This window comes from Trachurus trachurus, assembly GCF_905171665.1.
Source record: "Trachurus trachurus genome assembly, chromosome: 24".
In the NCBI taxonomy this organism is placed as follows: Eukaryota; Metazoa; Chordata; class Actinopteri; order Carangiformes; family Carangidae; genus Trachurus; species Trachurus trachurus.
This window is the reverse complement of record NC_139910.1, coordinates 5,931,527-5,949,838: the sequence shown is the minus strand read 5'-3', so window position 1 is coordinate 5,949,838 and position 18,312 is coordinate 5,931,527. Positions and strand designations below refer to the sequence as shown.

At 41.0% G+C, this 18,312-nt stretch overlaps 1 protein-coding gene across 1 annotated transcript in view; it reads right to left on the bottom strand.

The window, feature by feature from the left end:
* Nucleotides 1–1,946: 1,946 nt before the first annotated feature.
* Nucleotides 1,947–18,312, bottom strand: part of cad (carbamoyl-phosphate synthetase 2, aspartate transcarbamylase, and dihydroorotase) — a 31,485-nt gene continuing 15,119 nt past the window's right edge. Inside the window, exons 19-44 of the mRNA XM_084000487.1 lie at nucleotides 17,883–18,129; nucleotides 17,585–17,683; nucleotides 16,671–16,895; nucleotides 16,396–16,578; nucleotides 15,174–15,392; nucleotides 14,924–15,091; nucleotides 14,147–14,329; nucleotides 13,258–13,362; nucleotides 12,415–12,660; nucleotides 12,198–12,279; nucleotides 11,394–11,560; nucleotides 10,703–10,867; nucleotides 10,470–10,601; nucleotides 9,277–9,478; nucleotides 8,175–8,365; nucleotides 7,897–8,037; nucleotides 7,247–7,339; nucleotides 7,001–7,133; nucleotides 6,322–6,506; nucleotides 6,134–6,208; nucleotides 5,078–5,290; nucleotides 4,345–4,470; nucleotides 4,099–4,254; nucleotides 3,170–3,271; nucleotides 2,942–3,036; nucleotides 1,947–2,147 (exon numbers count right to left, since the gene is read on the bottom strand). Coding sequence (XP_083856613.1) covers nucleotides 2,048–2,147; nucleotides 2,942–3,036; nucleotides 3,170–3,271; nucleotides 4,099–4,254; nucleotides 4,345–4,470; nucleotides 5,078–5,290; nucleotides 6,134–6,208; nucleotides 6,322–6,506; nucleotides 7,001–7,133; nucleotides 7,247–7,339; nucleotides 7,897–8,037; nucleotides 8,175–8,365; nucleotides 9,277–9,478; nucleotides 10,470–10,601; nucleotides 10,703–10,867; nucleotides 11,394–11,560; nucleotides 12,198–12,279; nucleotides 12,415–12,660; nucleotides 13,258–13,362; nucleotides 14,147–14,329; nucleotides 14,924–15,091; nucleotides 15,174–15,392; nucleotides 16,396–16,578; nucleotides 16,671–16,895; nucleotides 17,585–17,683; nucleotides 17,883–18,129 — 4,033 coding nt within the window. The 3' untranslated portion in view covers nucleotides 1,947–2,047. The remainder of the gene's footprint in view (nucleotides 2,148–2,941; nucleotides 3,037–3,169; nucleotides 3,272–4,098; nucleotides 4,255–4,344; nucleotides 4,471–5,077; nucleotides 5,291–6,133; nucleotides 6,209–6,321; nucleotides 6,507–7,000; nucleotides 7,134–7,246; nucleotides 7,340–7,896; nucleotides 8,038–8,174; nucleotides 8,366–9,276; nucleotides 9,479–10,469; nucleotides 10,602–10,702; nucleotides 10,868–11,393; nucleotides 11,561–12,197; nucleotides 12,280–12,414; nucleotides 12,661–13,257; nucleotides 13,363–14,146; nucleotides 14,330–14,923; nucleotides 15,092–15,173; nucleotides 15,393–16,395; nucleotides 16,579–16,670; nucleotides 16,896–17,584; nucleotides 17,684–17,882; nucleotides 18,130–18,312) is intronic.

Sequence of the window (18,312 nt, the reverse complement as noted above, 5' to 3'; positions counted from 1 at the left end):
CACACAGATTTATGATATTATTTATGTAATACAATCATCACCTCATCACACTATCGCCCCGGTATTAATAACTTTGCTGAGTCATTCATGCCCCCCTGTGATTTAGATGCAATTTAGAGTTTTCACACTGTCCTTGAATGCAGCACTTTATAATAATAATCCCATCATTAATACTTTGCCATCACATGGTTTGATCAATGAGGCTTTTCCTTACCGTTTAAAACATGTTATTTACACTATCTAGTGCAGTATTCAAAATATTAGTTCAAATACAAAAATATCTAAAATAAAAATACCACTATTTTAATCAGGACTTGTTAATAAAGTATTAAGAATAGTAAGTATTTGCAAAATGACTGTGGGCTAATCAGCTATTTAGTAAAAAAAAAAAGAAAGAAAAAACACAAAAAGAAAAGTTATGTTTCTGTTTCTGAATACAGCATAATAAAAAAAGAAAGAAAGTCATGTTTAGGATGTCACATGACTTAAATGGGATCTTCTCTTACATAAGGAAAAACATTTAATTTCACTTTTATTTGCTTTAGAGTAAGAAAATCAGTGACATCGTTAGGTGGCATGTTCACGTGATCGATATTAAGGACAATACACTACAGCAAATAAGAAAAGGGTTCTTTTATTATTTATTTCTGCACATAATACATTCGGTCATCAACAAAAACATTGTTGACATCGTTCTTTATTTAAAAAAAGAAAAGAAACTACAGCAGAACAAATCTCTGACAGTGACAATTGTTCCTAAACAATGACAAAACAGCTTAGAGAACAATTGTTTGTATCCAGGTTCAGTGAATGTAACAGATTCAAGAAAAAAAAAAACATAAAACAAATAAACCAAAAGAGGAAATAATGAATAAATTAAATAATTGAGCGTTATTTCAAAAAAAAAGAAAAAAAAAGTGAATGAACATTTCAGATTTAACTGGCACATCTTTTCTAAACTTTACGGCTTTGGTTCAGCGGCACAGGAAACGGATCGACCAATCACAGGCATTTATACATACTCTGACGTGCTCAAGCTCAGCCAATCACTGCGCCTGGAGTTAGAGCCACACAAACACACACACACCATACACACACAGAAGAGACAGAGCAGTGAGCAGAAATCACAGTGTTTGTTGTGTTGGTTGTGTTTTATGCAGCAGACAGTGAAGGCACCGCGTCAACACAGACTTTATACTCATGAAAAAGGGAAATAAAGAGAAGTTAAAGCGGTTCACTTTGTGTTTCACAACATGGAGGAAAGAAAAAAAGAAAAGAAAAAAGAGGTGAACTCAGGCTATACTTTATTTGTCTAGAATGAAGCAGTTTTGAAGGTGCACAGTTGTTTTTCTTATTGAAGCCCTTGTTTTCCTTCAAGTGAGGAAAGAACATTCAGTTATTATTATTATTACTATTTCTAGAGTACATTATTTGTAATCTCTTGTTTTACCCGTGGAATAATAAAGCAACTGCTATGAACAAAGTTGTACTCATTTTACCTTTCTAACTGGTCCCTTTAAAGTTTAACCCACAGACAACATTTATTTCACCAACAGAAAACACCTGATACCATCAATAACACGACTCCCAACGTCCACGACGACGACGACGTTGCTCCTGGCGACGACGTCAAACACCATCGGAAACAAGACAAAACAAAACAAAACCAAAAACCAAAAACCAAAAACAAGTTCTGGTCCTAAGAGTAGTTGGTCAAGAAGCAGCAACTTAAAATAAAACGGTAACAAAGCGGTCAGTGGTCTGTGTATCTGGAGAAGAGCAGCAACAGGTTTTACAGCAGAGACTCAGTTTCACGTCTCCCATGTTTATTAAAATCAGCCGACACCTCCCTTTTTTTTTTTTTTTTTTTTTTTTAAAAAGGACCGAGCTGTGGATTGCTTTGCTTTTCAGGAGAGGACTTGAAGGCACCGTGCCCCAACACTCATCATCATCACTACTGTAACTACTCATAACAACACTTTAACCATTTGTATTGCACACACACAGACACACACACACATGGGTGGGGGGGGGCAGTTGTGTGGATTTATCTGCCCAGTACGGTGGCCAGCAGGGCCATTCGGATGTACATGCCGTTCTCCGCCTGACGGAAATACGCCGCTCTGGGGTCCGTGTCCACCTCCATGCTACGAGGAGAGAGAGAAAACACAGGAGAAGGTGAAATACAGATGGAAATAATAATACAGAAGACAGTTCAATAACACATCTGAAGAAAAAATACATTGTTTTCAGTTATTTTTAAGCAACAAAAGACAAAAATCTCTGATGCTTTACTCCTTTATTCCTGTAAACTCTGAAACTGTTGGTTTTTGTCAGAGCAACCATCCAAAGTTCACAGATACTGAGTCATTAGTGTGTTTATATCTGGAGGGAAACTTGTGATCCGACAGATTACATTTGTTACTGTCACTGTGTCTTTGAACCTACCACATTATTACAACCCCATGACTATTACTTTCTGTTTATATCCTAAGTAAATATATCAGTTTGTCATTCTCTGTTGCCGTTTTGTCCTCAATGCCATACAACGCTCTAATTTAATCATAAATAAAACTATTTAAATGTTAACTTGTGCTCTGGAAATCATCATGGATATGTTTTACCAATCTGACATTTCATAAACAGAAATATTTGAGTAACTAAGTGACAGATTAGTTGTTGGTTTTCTCCAGACGCGAGTTGAAAAAACAAAAAACCCTCAGATTGTTTTGTCTCCTTGTTTCTAAAATAGGTCGAACACTGAACAGCTACGATTCCTGAACAATGAGACAAACTGTCTGCTGCAGCTATTTAAACCTTTTCTGTCTGGTGCGTTCAAGTGCTCAGGAGGAGGTCGGACAAACGGCTTCATTTAGCTAAATGTAATGGACAGAAACAGCCTGAATCTGAGTGAGTGAGTGAGTGAGTGAGTGAGTGATACCTGATCTCGTTGACTCTGGGCAGCGGATGCATCACCACCATCTTCCTCTTGGCCACAGTCATGATGTGAGGAGTGAGGATGAACTGACCGAAACACTGAAAAGGAGAAACAAAAAAGCTTTGGAAACATTCGGAAAAGTAAATTTAAGAAAGAGATCTTTTCTCTCCACATGTCTCAGAGTCTCTTTAAACGATGAGCCGATTAAATAAATAAAACCAGTGGACTTACGGCCTTGTACTCCTCCTCTGTTGCAAACCTCTCCTTCTGGATCCTGGTCATGTAGAGGACGTCGGTCTCGGGCAGAGCTTCTTCGATGCTCTCAAACTCCTCCTGCAGACGGGGAAAAACACACACACACACACCTGTGAGTCTCGGGTATGAACTGATAATGAAGAAGTGTCTCATCTGTCCAGGTCAAAGGCGTCTCTAGGCAACTGGATAAAGTCAACTGGACTGAGGCCTCGTCCACATGGAGTCCGAGCTTCACCCAAAATGATCTTTTTCTTGTTGGTTTTGAAAAAAAATCTCAGTTAACACGACATCGTTTCCAGAAATATTATCTGCTTAGACACGGATCCACTGAAAAAGACTGAAAACGCTGTCGTACATACAAACGGCCTGTGTGTGGCGCTGTAACGCTGCCACACATTAACACACAAAAAAAGAGAAGACGACGGAAAGCTTCTCCGCTGTGTTCAAACTCGAACATTTTAAGTGGATTAAATGTCACTGGGCGTCGTGTCGGTGTGAATATGACCATCGATGATGATTTAACAGACGAGATTCAGCCACAGTGTCGGCCGCTGTTATTGTTAAGTTACATCTTTAGACTGTAACGTCCAGCGGTGTGTCTCAGGTTACAGAGCAGTGGGGGGCATGACATCATTATTTTACAAAAGATCAGTTTTGGGTGTCTACATGAAAACGCTGGGGCGGCGTCTTCAGATTTTCCCGCTCTGGAACTCGTTTCCAAAACAAAATCAAAACATTTCACCCCCCGAAAACGCTGCATGTGTCTGGACGAAACGATAAAAATGTGGACGGGCTCTTGTTGTGTCACATGATGTTGGCTGCGTCTCATATTGACCTATTGAATTTTTTTGTTTTGGTAAAAAGAGGAAAGGACAGTTATTATGAAGAATCCTCAGCGTCCTCACCTGTTTGATTCCCTTGGAGGCCACGTAGTTGATGATGTCTGGCGGCATGTGGAGGTTTTTGGGCGCCACGTAGCGCAGCGTGATGCGGTACTGGGTCAGCAGCTTGGCCAGGGAGTGAACGGTGCGGCCGTGTTTCAGATCTCCGACCATCGTTATCTGACACAAACACACACACAGAGGAACCAGAGTTAGAAAAGATTGAGACTCCTGAGGGTCAAAGGTCAGGGTGTGGATGTTCGGTCTCACCGTCATGCCGTTGACCGTCCCCAGCTCCTCTCTGATGGTGAAGACGTCCAGCAGCGCCTGGGTCGGATGCTCGCCAACTCCGTCTCCGGCGTTGATCACAGGCTTACGGCAGTGACGCGACGCCGACTGAACGCCACGGAGAAACACATTAGTACATTTTATAAGTAGAGCTCTGACATTTGAGCAGCTCTTCATCTGTTAATCTCCATAGCTATCAGACACGAAACTCTTCCAATCTCCAGTCTGCTTTCTTTAGAACTGCTCTTGGGCAATTTTCAATTCGTTATCAAGGTTAAAAAAAGGTTAAATTATTCATTTAACATCATTTAAAAAGGCTCTCAAAAAGTACCTCAACAGTCAAACCATGTACCATCAAACATAAGACATTTATTGTCATGTTTTTCTTTTTTTCTCTATCTCTCTTCTTTTTCTCATCATTTCATTCATTATTATTGTTTTGTATTATTCATTCATGTATGTATTTGTCCTTACTTCCTTATATTTACTGTTTAATCACTTACTTTTCTACTTATTTTTCGTTATTGTTTAATTATTTCTTATGTTCTTGTTTTTAACTTGTAACAAATCTGGTTTTTGAATATGTGGGTGAGGTTTTTATATGAGCCCTTTTGGGTTTCATACCTCCCCTTTGCACATCCCAGTCATGATGATTGTTCATGCTGTTTTAAATGATATGTTCGTGCAAAATAAATAAATAAATAAAAAATCTCACCTCAACAGCTCCAGGTTGCGGGTGCCTCAGCACCAGGACGTCTGCGTAGCCGCTCATGGTCTGGACCGAGTCGGACAGAGACTCTCCTTTCTGAGCGGACGAGGTGGCTTCACTGAAGTGGACGACCGAGCCGCCCAGGCGCTGCATGGCGGCGGCGAAGGAGCTGCTGGTGCGAGTGCTGACCTCGTAGAACATGGACGCCATCACTTTACCCTGGACGGGAAGAAACACAGAGGTGAGCTGCTGTGTGTTTACAGGAGCAGAAACACGCACTACACAGGAATCAACTGTAAGTTTGTACCTCAATTAAATTACCTCAGTATTATAGAATATAGAATATTTGTAACTCCAACTCAGCTAAATAAATTCAACCCTGATGATCCCAACACTACAAATGTGGTAGAAAGAGCCCGTTGCATCACTGATCCAGGCTTTTTGGATCGAAGTGATAGATACAATTGAAGCATATTAATAGTTTTATACCTGTGACATGTAAAAATCTTCATCTTTGGTTTTCCCTGTAGTTCATAACCTCAGCAAGGCAAACAAGTCTATGATGACTTTTTGCATGTTACAAGATAAACCTACCATCGCCAAATCTTGGAAATACACCACCAAACCCAGCGTTAGTGTCTGGCCTGCAGGACCATCAGACTCTGTTCCACTGGAAAAACTCACTTTTACATTAAAGGGTAAGTATCCCAATCTTTGTTAAGTATGTGGAGATCTATACCCCTTGTATGTCAACCATCAACAACTGAGTATTGCTACTGTATGTATTTAGTCTGTTTGCTTTTGTTTTATTTGAAGTTCTTTACTCTTTAGGATGACTTAGCTAATGTTTGGACCAGCGGTGACTTAATGTTTTGGACGTTGCCAAATATTGCATGATACTGTCCCGTCATGTTTACACTATTGAAGACGAGCCTTACTCTGATGGTTCTGTTTTGCACCTGTGTTATTTGTTGTAATGTGATTATTTTCTCTGAAAATTAACAAACACACTAGTTTGTATGTGCTTGAACACCAAACGATAAGACAACGAGCAGCTTTTACCTTGAGGATGTCCAGGCCTCGGTCCTTCTGAACCATCAGGCGCAGGTTGTGTGCGATGTTGAAAAGGTGTGAGATCTGAAACAACAAGAAAAAAAACCTCATATCAGACAATGTGTTTCTTTTGTTTTTTCTTCCTCTTTCACAATGTGATGGTGTTTTTGTGCGTCGTCTTTGTGCTCGCTGTGCACCTGCTCTTTGCTGAACTGCCTGACGGACAGGATGTGCTGGCCGACGAGCGGGTGCAGGAACGGAGATGTCTGGAAGTGCGGCACGGGCATCGGACCGGGTCCCGACTGAGGCGACATGAGCCGGGACAGAGGGGGAGGGTGGGCGTAACCGTCTCCAGCGGCGATGGGCGGCAGGGTGACCATCTCTGCAGGAGGCACAATGACAGCGTTATTGGTTATTTCTATGAGCTGAATATGGAAAACATTACATCATTCTCCGGCTTTATGATGAGAAAAGCCTGAAAAGTTGAGTCTTTTAATCTCATACGGAAAATATTATAAGGATTCAGGGATTCAAAATCGAAATCTGCCACTACATCCAAATGGTATGAACAACAGAAAAGCTATAAAAACATTAGATGCACATAGATTACATGTATAAATCATTAAAAACCTCTATATGATTATTATTATCATCATTTGAAACGATATCCCCATCTTTCTTTTCATTTCAATCATGTAAATAGATACATTTTACATATGTATAAAATTTGTTTGTTTTTTGTGGTTACTTTGATTGAAAAAAAAAAAAAAAAAACGGAAAAATTTAAAGGACAATTCCAGGCAAATAGTTTCATGTTTTTGGACCTAAAATATTAGGAAAACCAGAGCCGTCGTTGCATCGTGGGAGTTGTAGTACCTGGTGGCAGTCCGGGGTCAGAAGCGCGGTGGGTGCGGGGCTGCAGGTACACTCTGTCTCCGCGGCGAGGGCTCGGTGCGCGGGTCCGGACGGTGCCGTCGCGAGGAGGAGTCGGCCGAGTCGGTTCAGGAGTCTGGAGGGACACGACGATCAGGTAAAACACACAACACCGTGAGAAACACAAGTACACACTGGGAGAAACACAAATAGCTACACACTCTGGTGAAACGTAACATAATAAAGTACCAGAGGAGTTTCTTTAGGCTCTGGAGCAACTGGAGCAACTGGAACAGTCGGCCATGTTTTCACATCTTCACCGTAACCTGGAGGAATCAACACCTGAAAGACAAACACAGCTTTGGTTCAGACTGTTCCTCCAACGATTTATGGAAATAAAAAATCTCAGTGTCAGTGTTGAACTGTTATATATAAACATGAGAAATATTAATTTAGATGTTTCAGAGGAAAATTAGGTGTAGCTGAAATGTTTCAGGTGTTTTTGTTGTAAAAAGGTTTTGTAAAAAATCATTGTGTATCTGTTAAACCAACTGTCCTGAAAATATTAAATTCTGCAGCACATTATTTTGGATTGTTGTGACGTGAGTTTAGAGATATGATTAATGTGAAATTTTTGTGCTTTATTCTAATGTATTTTTTGTGATGAGTATAATTTTGTAAAGTTAAAGGGGGTAGATGTAAATAAGCTTAGCGTCGACCTACATCCTGTCGGTGCCTTGAAATGTTCCAAAATAAAACTCATTCATTCAGATGTCAATCAATTCAAATTGAATTTGTCCATAGAGGGAAAATCTGAGTATGAAATGAAAATGATCGACAGAAATGAGGAATCCCTGGTAACAGTTAATTGTGTGTGTGTAGAAGTGTGTGTTGCTGACCTGTCCGTCGATGTACGCCACTTCTCCTCGGAGAACCACACGGCGAACTTTACCCTTCACCTTCAGCCCCTGGAACGGCGTCCACTTGGACTTGGTGAACTGCATGGCCCGAGGAACCACCCACTCCTGCTCCAAGTCCACCTGTAACACACACACACACACACACACACACACACACACACACACACACAGTCAGTAACAACATTTAGAGAACACCATTCAGTCAACAACAAAATCACATACGGCCCCGTCCTGTCCCTCCGTGTGTCTGACTTTACCTCCACGTAGGTGTTTTCCTGGACGGGCAGGTTGAAGATCTTGCGCGGGTTGTCATAGAGACGTCTGATGATGTCATCCAGGGTGAGACGCCCGTCGCTGACGGCGGTGAGCAGCAGCGGCAGCATCGTCTCCAGGCCGGGGTAACCGGGGGGAGGGTTCTCAGCGTTCTTCTCCTCCACGGAGTGAGGAGCTGAAAACACACAAACACACAAACACCACAACATGTGAACTCTTCTGAAGGCGAAACACTAACAGGCAACAACACTGTTTTTTCATGCACTGATTTGAGATTTTGGGCTATTTTTCTTCCTTAACATGTCTTCTTTCAAATTAAATAAATTCACCAAAAGTTAGTCTGACCCATGTCATGTCAGGTATCATTGTAAAGCTCTCTCTCTCCTGAACAGTTACAGGCTCCAAACATTGTAATTTCCTTCCTCCTTATCCGCAACTGACATTAACACTCTGTGGAATTTTACAGTCCAAGTCTTTAAAGGCCGTTTTCTCAAAATGAGTTTTTCCTCAGACTCTGTAGCTGCTGCTGAAGTGGAGATTTCTAGCTCAGACACCAAACCTTCCAGTTTTATCTCTTTCTATATTCTGAGGGTTTTTACAGGGGGTTTGTTAATATATCATTCACAGCCTGATTTATACAACATTTAATTCCTAAAAACATGGAGGAATTTGATTTTCTTTAGGGCTGGTGACAGTATTTTCTCATTTACAGAGTGATAAAAAGAGATATCAACAATCCCCTCTGTAAAAACTTCTGACTCTAATATGTCAACAAAATAAAACAAGAATTTTGAAAGGGGCTTTATCCATTGTTCAGATTTCGGTTCTGGAAATGTATGCAAATTAGCGCATATTTCATTAGATATTGCCTCATTTACATATTTTAACATCAAATTTGACAAAACTTGTAATACAAAAAATATTTGTCTTAATGTAAGTGATAAACTTGGGAAGTTTCATGGTGATATCTGTTAGTTAATATTTTTACCCTATTCACCTGTAGTGTATGGAAACATAGCAGACACACAGAGACAGAACGACTCCCTGTGGTTGGAGAGATTAGAGACACAGCGAGCGCCGACTCACCGTGGTCGGTGGCGAAGCAGTCGATGATGTCCATGTTTTCCCAGAGCGCCTCCATGTCCTCGCGGGTCCCCAGCATGGGACGCACCTGCGCACGTCCGTCGCCGATGTCGGGGACGTTGTCCTCGCACAGGAAGAGGTGATGAGGTGCCACCTCACACGTGACCTGGATGCCCTTCTGCTTGGCAGCGCGGATTATCAGGATCTGGAAGAGAGGTGACAAAGACGTTTTGTGTCAATATTCAGGAGCTGCATGAGCACAAAATGTTTGGATAATAAAACCTTAAGTTTAAGAATAAATTATACATCTAACAGTAAGTTTTCAACTCCACAATTTGGTTTAAGAGTTGTAAGATCATTTCTAAATCCAGGTTAAAAACATTTCCGGGGTTGCTACACATTTGAAATTTCTCCAGACACAAATTTTTGGGACTTCTCAGTAAAAACATTCAAATAATTTGTGATATTTGAGTCATTAGATGTGTATCATCTAAATAAATTATGCAATTAATCGTTTGTTTTCATTATTCTGAATTTGTGAGCCATGTCGTCACCAAATAATTTCCAGGAGATTGTAGCTCGGTACAATAGCGCATACAGAATAATTAACCCAAATAACTTCAGATAAGACCAAACCCAGATAAGTATGATTATAAATATATTTCAATACAATAGTTCCAATTTTCCATACTTTCCCAGACCTGGAAATGTGTAAAATCTAATTCCATACTTTTCCATACTTGCGTAGGAACCCTGCATTTCTCTTTTAATGTGTTTATGGCTGAGCTCTTTTAAAGAACTTTAAATTCCAATCTTGGATTTGCACTGAAAGTCCTCCTTATTGTTTTACTACAAATCCATATTTCTTGCTGCAAACTCATATTCTATGCTCTATTTTAGTCTTTATTTTATTATTTATTTATTTTATTTTTTCCCCTTCTGTACTTTTTTTTAATTCTTTTTTCTTGCTGTTAAATTGTATGTTTAATGTTTCCAATTTTTACTATTTTGGGTTTTATTCTAATTTTTTAAAAATTGTATGTTTTTATGTTTTCCTGCCCTCCTGTTCCCAGTTCTTACTGTTAAATGTTTTATTTTTATGTAAAGCTCATCGAGTTTCCTCTTGGTATGAAATGTGCTATATAAATAAATAAAGCTGCCTTGCCGTTGTATAAAAACTAAAAACAGCTGTTTACCTCCTCCTTCTTGGCCACGTGGCAGATGTGCACCGGGCGCTGGTAGAGCTGAGCCACCATCAGGATGGCGGCGACCGTCTGCTTCTCGGCGTGGGCGACGATGGGCATCTGCTTGGGCCACTTCTCAAAGTGCTTCACAGAGAGAAACAGACGGGTTCACAGAGTTAGTTTTAGTTCAGTTCAGTCGACCGGGGTCACACGAGGTTTCACAGTCAGCCAGAGGCTCCACCTACCTCCATCCACAGAGACACGTTGTCCATCTTCAGGGTGGAGTAGGTGTCGTTCAGGTACATCTTCAGACCGGCGGCCTGCGTGGCGATGGTCGGCAGCACGGCCGCGTTGTCCGAGGCCGCGCCCACGTACAGGGCGTAGTCGCACCTGCAGCCGGCTTTGGCCAGCTGAGACGACAAGAGACAGGAAACGTTTTATTTCACAGCTCGACTTGTATCTCATGTGTTTTCATTTTTTCATTTCATTTTGATTTATTCCATTCATGGTTTACATACTACACATGGTTGCACATATTTACATAACGTACACATAGTCACCATGAATGAAAAGGAGCAGGATGAAGAAAAACTTATAGAACCTGCTGCCCCTCTCTGTTGTTATAACTGCATTGGCTTACTAGTATCAACACCAATATTATACTCTATTTCAAAAAATTAAAGATGAAACATATGCTAGTAACAAGAAAACAAACAAGCAAAATAGCAGTGGACACCACTCATCTATCTATCTTTTCTCTTTTTCCCTTATTTTTCTCTTTCTCCTTCTTCTTTTTTGTAGGCGCTTATCTTTTCTTTTCTAAACATTTTCTTTAACCGAGATATACTTATACAACTCTTCAGTTCCTTTCTTTGTGAATGCCATAGTTTTACACCTGCAACAGAAATACAAATACAGAAAAAGCGTGGACGTCACCTTCTGCACCAGCGCCAGCGTGCCGGGGTCGGTGATGGCCGGCGACGTGTTGGGCATCGCACACACCATGGTGACGCCTCCCGCCAGAGCAGCCGCCGTGCCGGAGGAGAAGTCCTCCTTGTGAGTGGCGCCAGGCTCCCGCAGGTGCACGTGCACGTCGATCAGACCTGGAAAACAAACACAACAGTTCATTCACTGACACAAAATGTTAGATCTGAAACTTAAAATTTGTTTCTCTCTTTTTTAAATCATTCTCTAAAATAAAGCTATTTAGAAAAGTCAAAACACATTTTTTGTAGCTTACATACAAAAGACTATCTCTGCACTGCAGCTTTTCACCAACATTTTATCATGTTTTATGTTTTTCCATTCATTATATCCATCTATACCAGCTTATTATTACGTTCTGCATCCACTAAAGGGCACTCCAACCAAATCTGTTATGTAACATTTGCAACACACTTAAGTTTCACTAACTCAATATAAAACTTTAAGGGAAATTGATTTATTGCACCACTACTTAGAATATTTCACAGTTAATTTTGTTGCAGAAGGAACACGTTGGAATGTCAGTTTCCATCTTCGAATGTTCTCATTTTTAAAATAATTTAAATTCTGTTTGAGTAGCGAAGTTCGTTCTGACAGCTCTATTTTGTTTCTTTGTTTTGTAATTGCTTGTTGTCCTGTACTGTTCTGAACTTGTCTAACTGTCCTGTAATGTGTTTGTTCAGTCGTCCTCTCGCCATCAGAGAGAACAGATCAACACGCTGATGGACGGACGGTGTTTGTTTCACAGTGACTCACCGGGGAGGCGGACCAGCGTCTGCGAGGCCATGCTGTCGATGTGAGTCTTCACCGGCGGCGTCCGGCCGATCTGACTCAGAGCCTGAAACACAGCAGAGCGGTTTTACCTCCGACTGACGGCGGCCAGCGTTTGTTTTAATCTTGGCGGTCGATTCCACTCACACACCAAGAGGATTACAACAACAACGACAACGAGATGGAGATGGAGACGACTCACCTGCACAAAGAGCTTGGTGCACTTGATGTCGATGATGAGCGGGACGGAGTAGTCGATGGCCATGCGGCGGGTCCGGTAACCCTTGGTGACGAAGGAGGAGAGGCGCCGGCCGCCGCTGTTCCTCATGGAGAGGTTGATGACCAGGTCGAAGTGGTTCTCCTCCAGGTAGTTCATGATGCTGCGCTGCTTCTCCTTGGTGGGACACTCGCTGTCCTCCTCCTCGAACGGCCAGTCCACCGCCGTCACCTGGAGACAGCAGAGAGCAGAGGTCAGAGGAGCGTTATTGATGCTTCATGATGAGTTTTCTACATGTTTTTGTTTTGTTTAATGACCGGTCGACATGTAACAGAGTCAGTCTGGGTCTATTGCTACAATTATTATCATCCTGAGTAATTATTTCTACCGTTATTGACAATTATTACTTGTATCTGTAGGGACATTACATTATTAACCAATAACCATCTCATTAATGCCACTACTCTTATAACTACTATTACCGTTATAGCAGCCCACTCTGAGTCTGGTTCTACCTCTTAAATCTTTTATCTGCCAGCGTCAAACTGCTTTCTCTTGGTAGAAAACTACTGATCTCTGTAAATATCATCATAAAAGAAGAAAAAAGTCGAGATCTGCGCCATTTGTAAAGTGCCATGATAAAACTTTACAGCTGAAATAAACAGGTGCTGTACAATAAAGACACTGGACATTTATATAAAATAATATCAACATGTTTTTGTCTAGCTCTTGTTTTTTCTTCCCTTGACAGCTTGTTGTCAACTTGTTTTCCCTTAAATTGAAAATACTAAATAAAAAGTATTCAAACAAGTAGTCATCTTGCTTCACCTTGACTCCGTGCTCTGTGTAGAAGTCGGCCGTCCCCAGGCTGGCGTACAGGTCGTAGCCCATCTTCTCCAGAGCCTGAACGGTCGGCAGCAACTCGCTCTTGTTCTGCAAACGTAAAAGAGACAAATTAATTAAACAATCTGGTCGATTAATAAAGTTATATTCAGTGGGGGAAAAATGGACTGATGCACAATAAGGCTGCAGCAATAAAGAGAGAATCATCGGCACCAGACTCTCTATGCTTTTAATGTCAAATCATAATGACATCATTCTAGGGACGTCACGATTACTTGTTTTCACAATTAATCGTGGTATTAAACGCCACAATTAATTAATCGTAAAGATTCCTGAATACCGTCACTTTCACAAAAATTTGATGTTGGAACCGTATCGGCAGATGTGCGCAAAACTAAAGGTAAATGCACAGATACTGGTCCATTTATCTAATGTAACATTGAATTGTTAGGAATTTAAATGTTAGCGTGTCATTTTTTATTTTAAAAAAAAGCAAAACAAAACAAAAAACGATTAAAATAAACACAAACATTTGGTATAGATAACAATTTATGATCTGAATATTTCAAACGCTTCCCCTGGGGATTAAGAATTGGTCATATATTAATAGATACTTGAGATATTTTGTGTAAATAATGAGTAATGTAATTATATTTTGACTACAGTATATTTGAATTTCCACATTCATAGTGTTGTGAAATGAATTAATGCATAATAATCGTGATAATCGTAATACCGTGATTATTTCTCTGACAATAAACGTACCAAGAAAGTTTATAATCGTGACATCCCTACATCATTCATTCTACAGATGATTATCCCACTAGTTTCCCTACAGTTTGTCCGTCTGACTGTGTTTCTGATTGAGCGTCACCTTGTAGCTGCCGATGGAGAGCAGGATGTTCTTCTTGGGGATCTTGAAGCCGGTGGAGAGCATGGCTTTGAGGTAAGCTTCGTATCTGTTCTCTCCGAAGCACGCCACCTCTCCGGTGCTGGTCATCTCCACGCCGAGCACCACGTCGGCGCCGGCCAGACGGGAGAAGGAAAACTGAGGAACCTGCAGCACGAGCGGCGCATGGTCAGTAACATGAAGTTTAATGATGATGATGTGCTTGTTATAACAGGGTATATACAGGAATCTTGAAGTTAATTCTAATGCCTTTTTAAGACTTTTTCAAGACCGTCTCAATATTTTTCAATACCTCACCGCTACTTCAAGCTGTAACCATTTACATCAGTGACACTTTTAGTTTGTGATAAAGACTATAGACCACTATGATGCAACATAATTCAAAATAGGCTGGGATAATAAATCAAAGGCAAAGTTTATCAAAAAAAAAACTTGCTCCACTCTCAAAAAACAAAAAAAACAATCTTCTTTTCTTTTTTTATGTACCGGTTCATCTTTGTTTTTTAAAAATGAATAAATTCACACACTTTTACAATGTTTTTTAGGTTGCAAACTCTTGGACAGCTAATTCTGAAAAAATACCTTCAAAATTTAAGACTTTATAAAGTCGTGAAAAGACTTTTTAATACTTTTTAAGGGTCTTCATTTTCCCCAAATTGATTTATCACCTTTTAATACTTTTCAAGACCCTGCGGATACCCTGTATAAATCGACCTAAAAAGTCACATTCGGCGCCGTTACCTTCACTCCCACGACGCCCTTTCCTCTCATCAGACCCACGGGCTCCACATCCTCCTTCATGATGGCCTGCGTTGCCAGGGCAACAAGGTCCAAACCCAGAGTCTTGGACACGAAGGGGAAGGAGCGGGACACGCGCACGTTGCACTCGATGACCTTCAGCTGGTCGTCCTGCAGCAGGAACAACCACCGTTAAAACGTTTTTTAAAACCACAAACCGCATTTAAACGAACACGCGGAGCGACAGCGTTACCTTGGCGATGAGCTGCAGGTTGAAGGGTCCGGTGACCTGCAGCTCCAGGCCGATGGAGTGGACGATCATCTTGATCCTCTCCATGGTTTTCTGATTGAGATCCTGAGGCGGCGTCACCAGCGTGGCGTCGCCCGAGTGAACGCCGGCGTTCTCCACGTGTTCAGACACGGCGATGGCCACGACCTCCCCGTCCAACGCCACCGCGTCCACGTCGATCTCCTGGAGACATAAAAAAACATGACACACACACACATTTGAATCATTTGATGTTAGAGCCATAAAAGAGGGACAGTGCAACATTTACAGGAAGTCTCTGCGTTTCTGTCTGGTATATAACTAGTCGGCCTGTCGATCTTCCTCTCAAATCAGATTCAAATTTCTAACGTTTCTTTTGTTAAATGTTTGAATTATATTCAAATTTTTAATGTTTATTTATTTTATTATTTATTTAGCTCATTATACAGTATACACACAATAAAGTTTATCGTATCATATACACCTACAGTATATTCATTTTACCAACTCAATATAAAACTGCAAGAAGGGAAATCTAAATATTATAAGTAGAGGTGCAACGGATCACAGTTGATCCATGTCAATCCACATGTGGTCTGCGGATCGATCAATATATTAAAAAAAAAAACAAGGTGTGCTACACGTAGCTGAATAAACGGGCAATTAAAACAAAACTCTGCTCTTCTATTTGAAGCTGCAGCTCTACGTCGTGCACAACAACAAAATTGTTTCATCAACATGTTTACTACCCCGAACGTTGCAACACACAATGTTAATTTGAGTCGTTGCCGAAGTCACACGTAAGAACGTCAGTTTTGACCTTCGATGTGTTCTCATTTTAAAATAATTCAAATTCTGTTTGAATAGTGAAGTTCGTTCCGACAGCCCTATTGCTACTAATTTACTGAATCTATTAGTTTCTATTCGTTTAATTGAGGATTTCCTTCCTCCCCATGTTCTTCCTGATCTTCCTGTCTGTTTTTATCATCCAGCTGTTTGTTGTATCCACATCTGTATATTTTGTATAATATCTATTGGTATAATAGTTTAGATTGAAACGTTGACCTAACAGTTTGCTTTTTGTTCTGCTCCTGGACTCGCACACATTGGATGTGATGCACTATTCTACCCAGTACACACACATTTCATCACTCTGTAAAAACAACAGAGGAGAGAGTTGAGAGTCGTTGAGAGTCTGTTTCCTGACCTTGGCCTCCTGGATGAACTTGGAGATGACGACAGGATACTCCTTGGACACGGCCACGGCGCTGCTCAGGTACTTCACCAGGTCGGTGTCACTGTACGCCACGTTCATGGCCGCTCCGCTGAGAACGTAGGAGGGACGGACGAGGCAGGGGTAGCCCACCGTCTCACAGAACTTCACCGCAGACTGAAGACAGAGAAAGACGAGGAGAGGTTTTGTTAACAGCTCAAAACAAGCAGCTTCTAAAAGCTCACAGTGATGATGATATGATGAAGCACCTCTGTGTCGGAGAGCTCCTTCCACTGCGGCTGACTGATGCCGATGGTGTCCAGCATTCGGGAAAACTTGAACCTGTTCTCGGCGCAGTCGATGAACTCTGGCGAGGTTCCCAGGATGCGACACTGCTGGCGGTGCAGCGACATGGCGATGTTGTTGGGCAGCTGGCCGCCCATCGACAGGATCACTCCCTCAGGGTTCTCACGCTCGTAGATGTCCATCACCACCTGGAACACGTCCAGAACGCACATTAATACACAATGGACAGGGAGGTGAGATGATGTAGACAATAAGCAACACAAAACTCCTGCAGTAGTTCATTCATTATTTATTTATAAAGCTCAAACTTGTTTTGTTTTAACTGTGTAAGAAGAGTTAATTCAGCTTCATTTTACCACGTTTCTTGTTTTTTTGCAACATCACAATAAACTTGAGCTTAAAAAACCTCCATCACCTTACATATACTATGTATAATCTTTTTTCTTTCTTTTTTTAAATTAATCCCCTTCATCTGTCTATTTTTCATTTCGAGATACATAAGTTAATACAACTTAAATTACCTTTTTATGTAAACGTGTACGTGTAAATGTGTATGGTGTCTGTAGTGTCTGATATGTTTTATGTTCAAAGTGAGGAAAATCAATAAAAAGAGTTTATCCAATAGATTCAGATTCAGTTTAATGCATTTGCATACGTAAAAACAAGATAATCTTTCGCTAAAAAACAAACAAAAAAAAACGGGAGAATAAATACAAGACAAGGCAGATTTACTAATATAAGTTAATAAAATATCATAAATAAATATGCTGAGAATCTATGCTTCTAAAGTGCAAGTGAAAATGTGCTTCACAAAGTATAGAAATAAAAAAAATCCTGAATCTTAAATGAAAAGGAGACACAGGAGAGTTTCATTTACTTCAAAGGAGATCTCATCGAAGTAGAGGCGGTCACACATGTCGTAGTCTGTGCTGACGGTCTCAGGGTTGTAGTTCACCATGATGGTCTTAAAACCCATCTGCAAAGAAGAGAACATGATTAAAATATTCAGTTTGAAGAGTTTGGTTGAAATAGCTGCAAATTAACATGGCTGTAAAAGATTCATGACAAAAAAACTAACAAGTAAATTAAAAACACAAACTGCACCAGGCTTCAAATTCAAGAAAGGAAAAGGAAAAGTTAAAACGAGACTGAATGAACCCGATGTGACGCGTTACCTTCCTGAGCTCAGTGATGCAGCCGACGGCGCACCAGTCGAACTCCACGCTGCTGCCGATGCGGTAGACGCCGGAGCCGATCACCATGACGTGCTGGTCCTGGAAGCTCAGGTCGTCCTCGGTGCCGTGGTAGGTCAGGTACAGGTAGTTGGTGTGGGCCGGCCACTCGGCCGCCACCGTGTCGATCTGCTTCACCACCGGCAGGATGGACCAATCACGACGCAGCTTCCTCACTGCCAGCTCGGTGCTGCGGGAGGAGAAAATATACAACAGTTTTCATCCAGTCACTGGTTCCTGTAACAAATTATCTTTAAAGGGGAAACTGTTCTGCTCATTTCAGCGGTTAATGTGATATTGGACGCCAGCAGGGAACTTTTGAAAGTTTCAATCAATAAAATAAATCTATAACTATCACATATAAGCTGTCTGC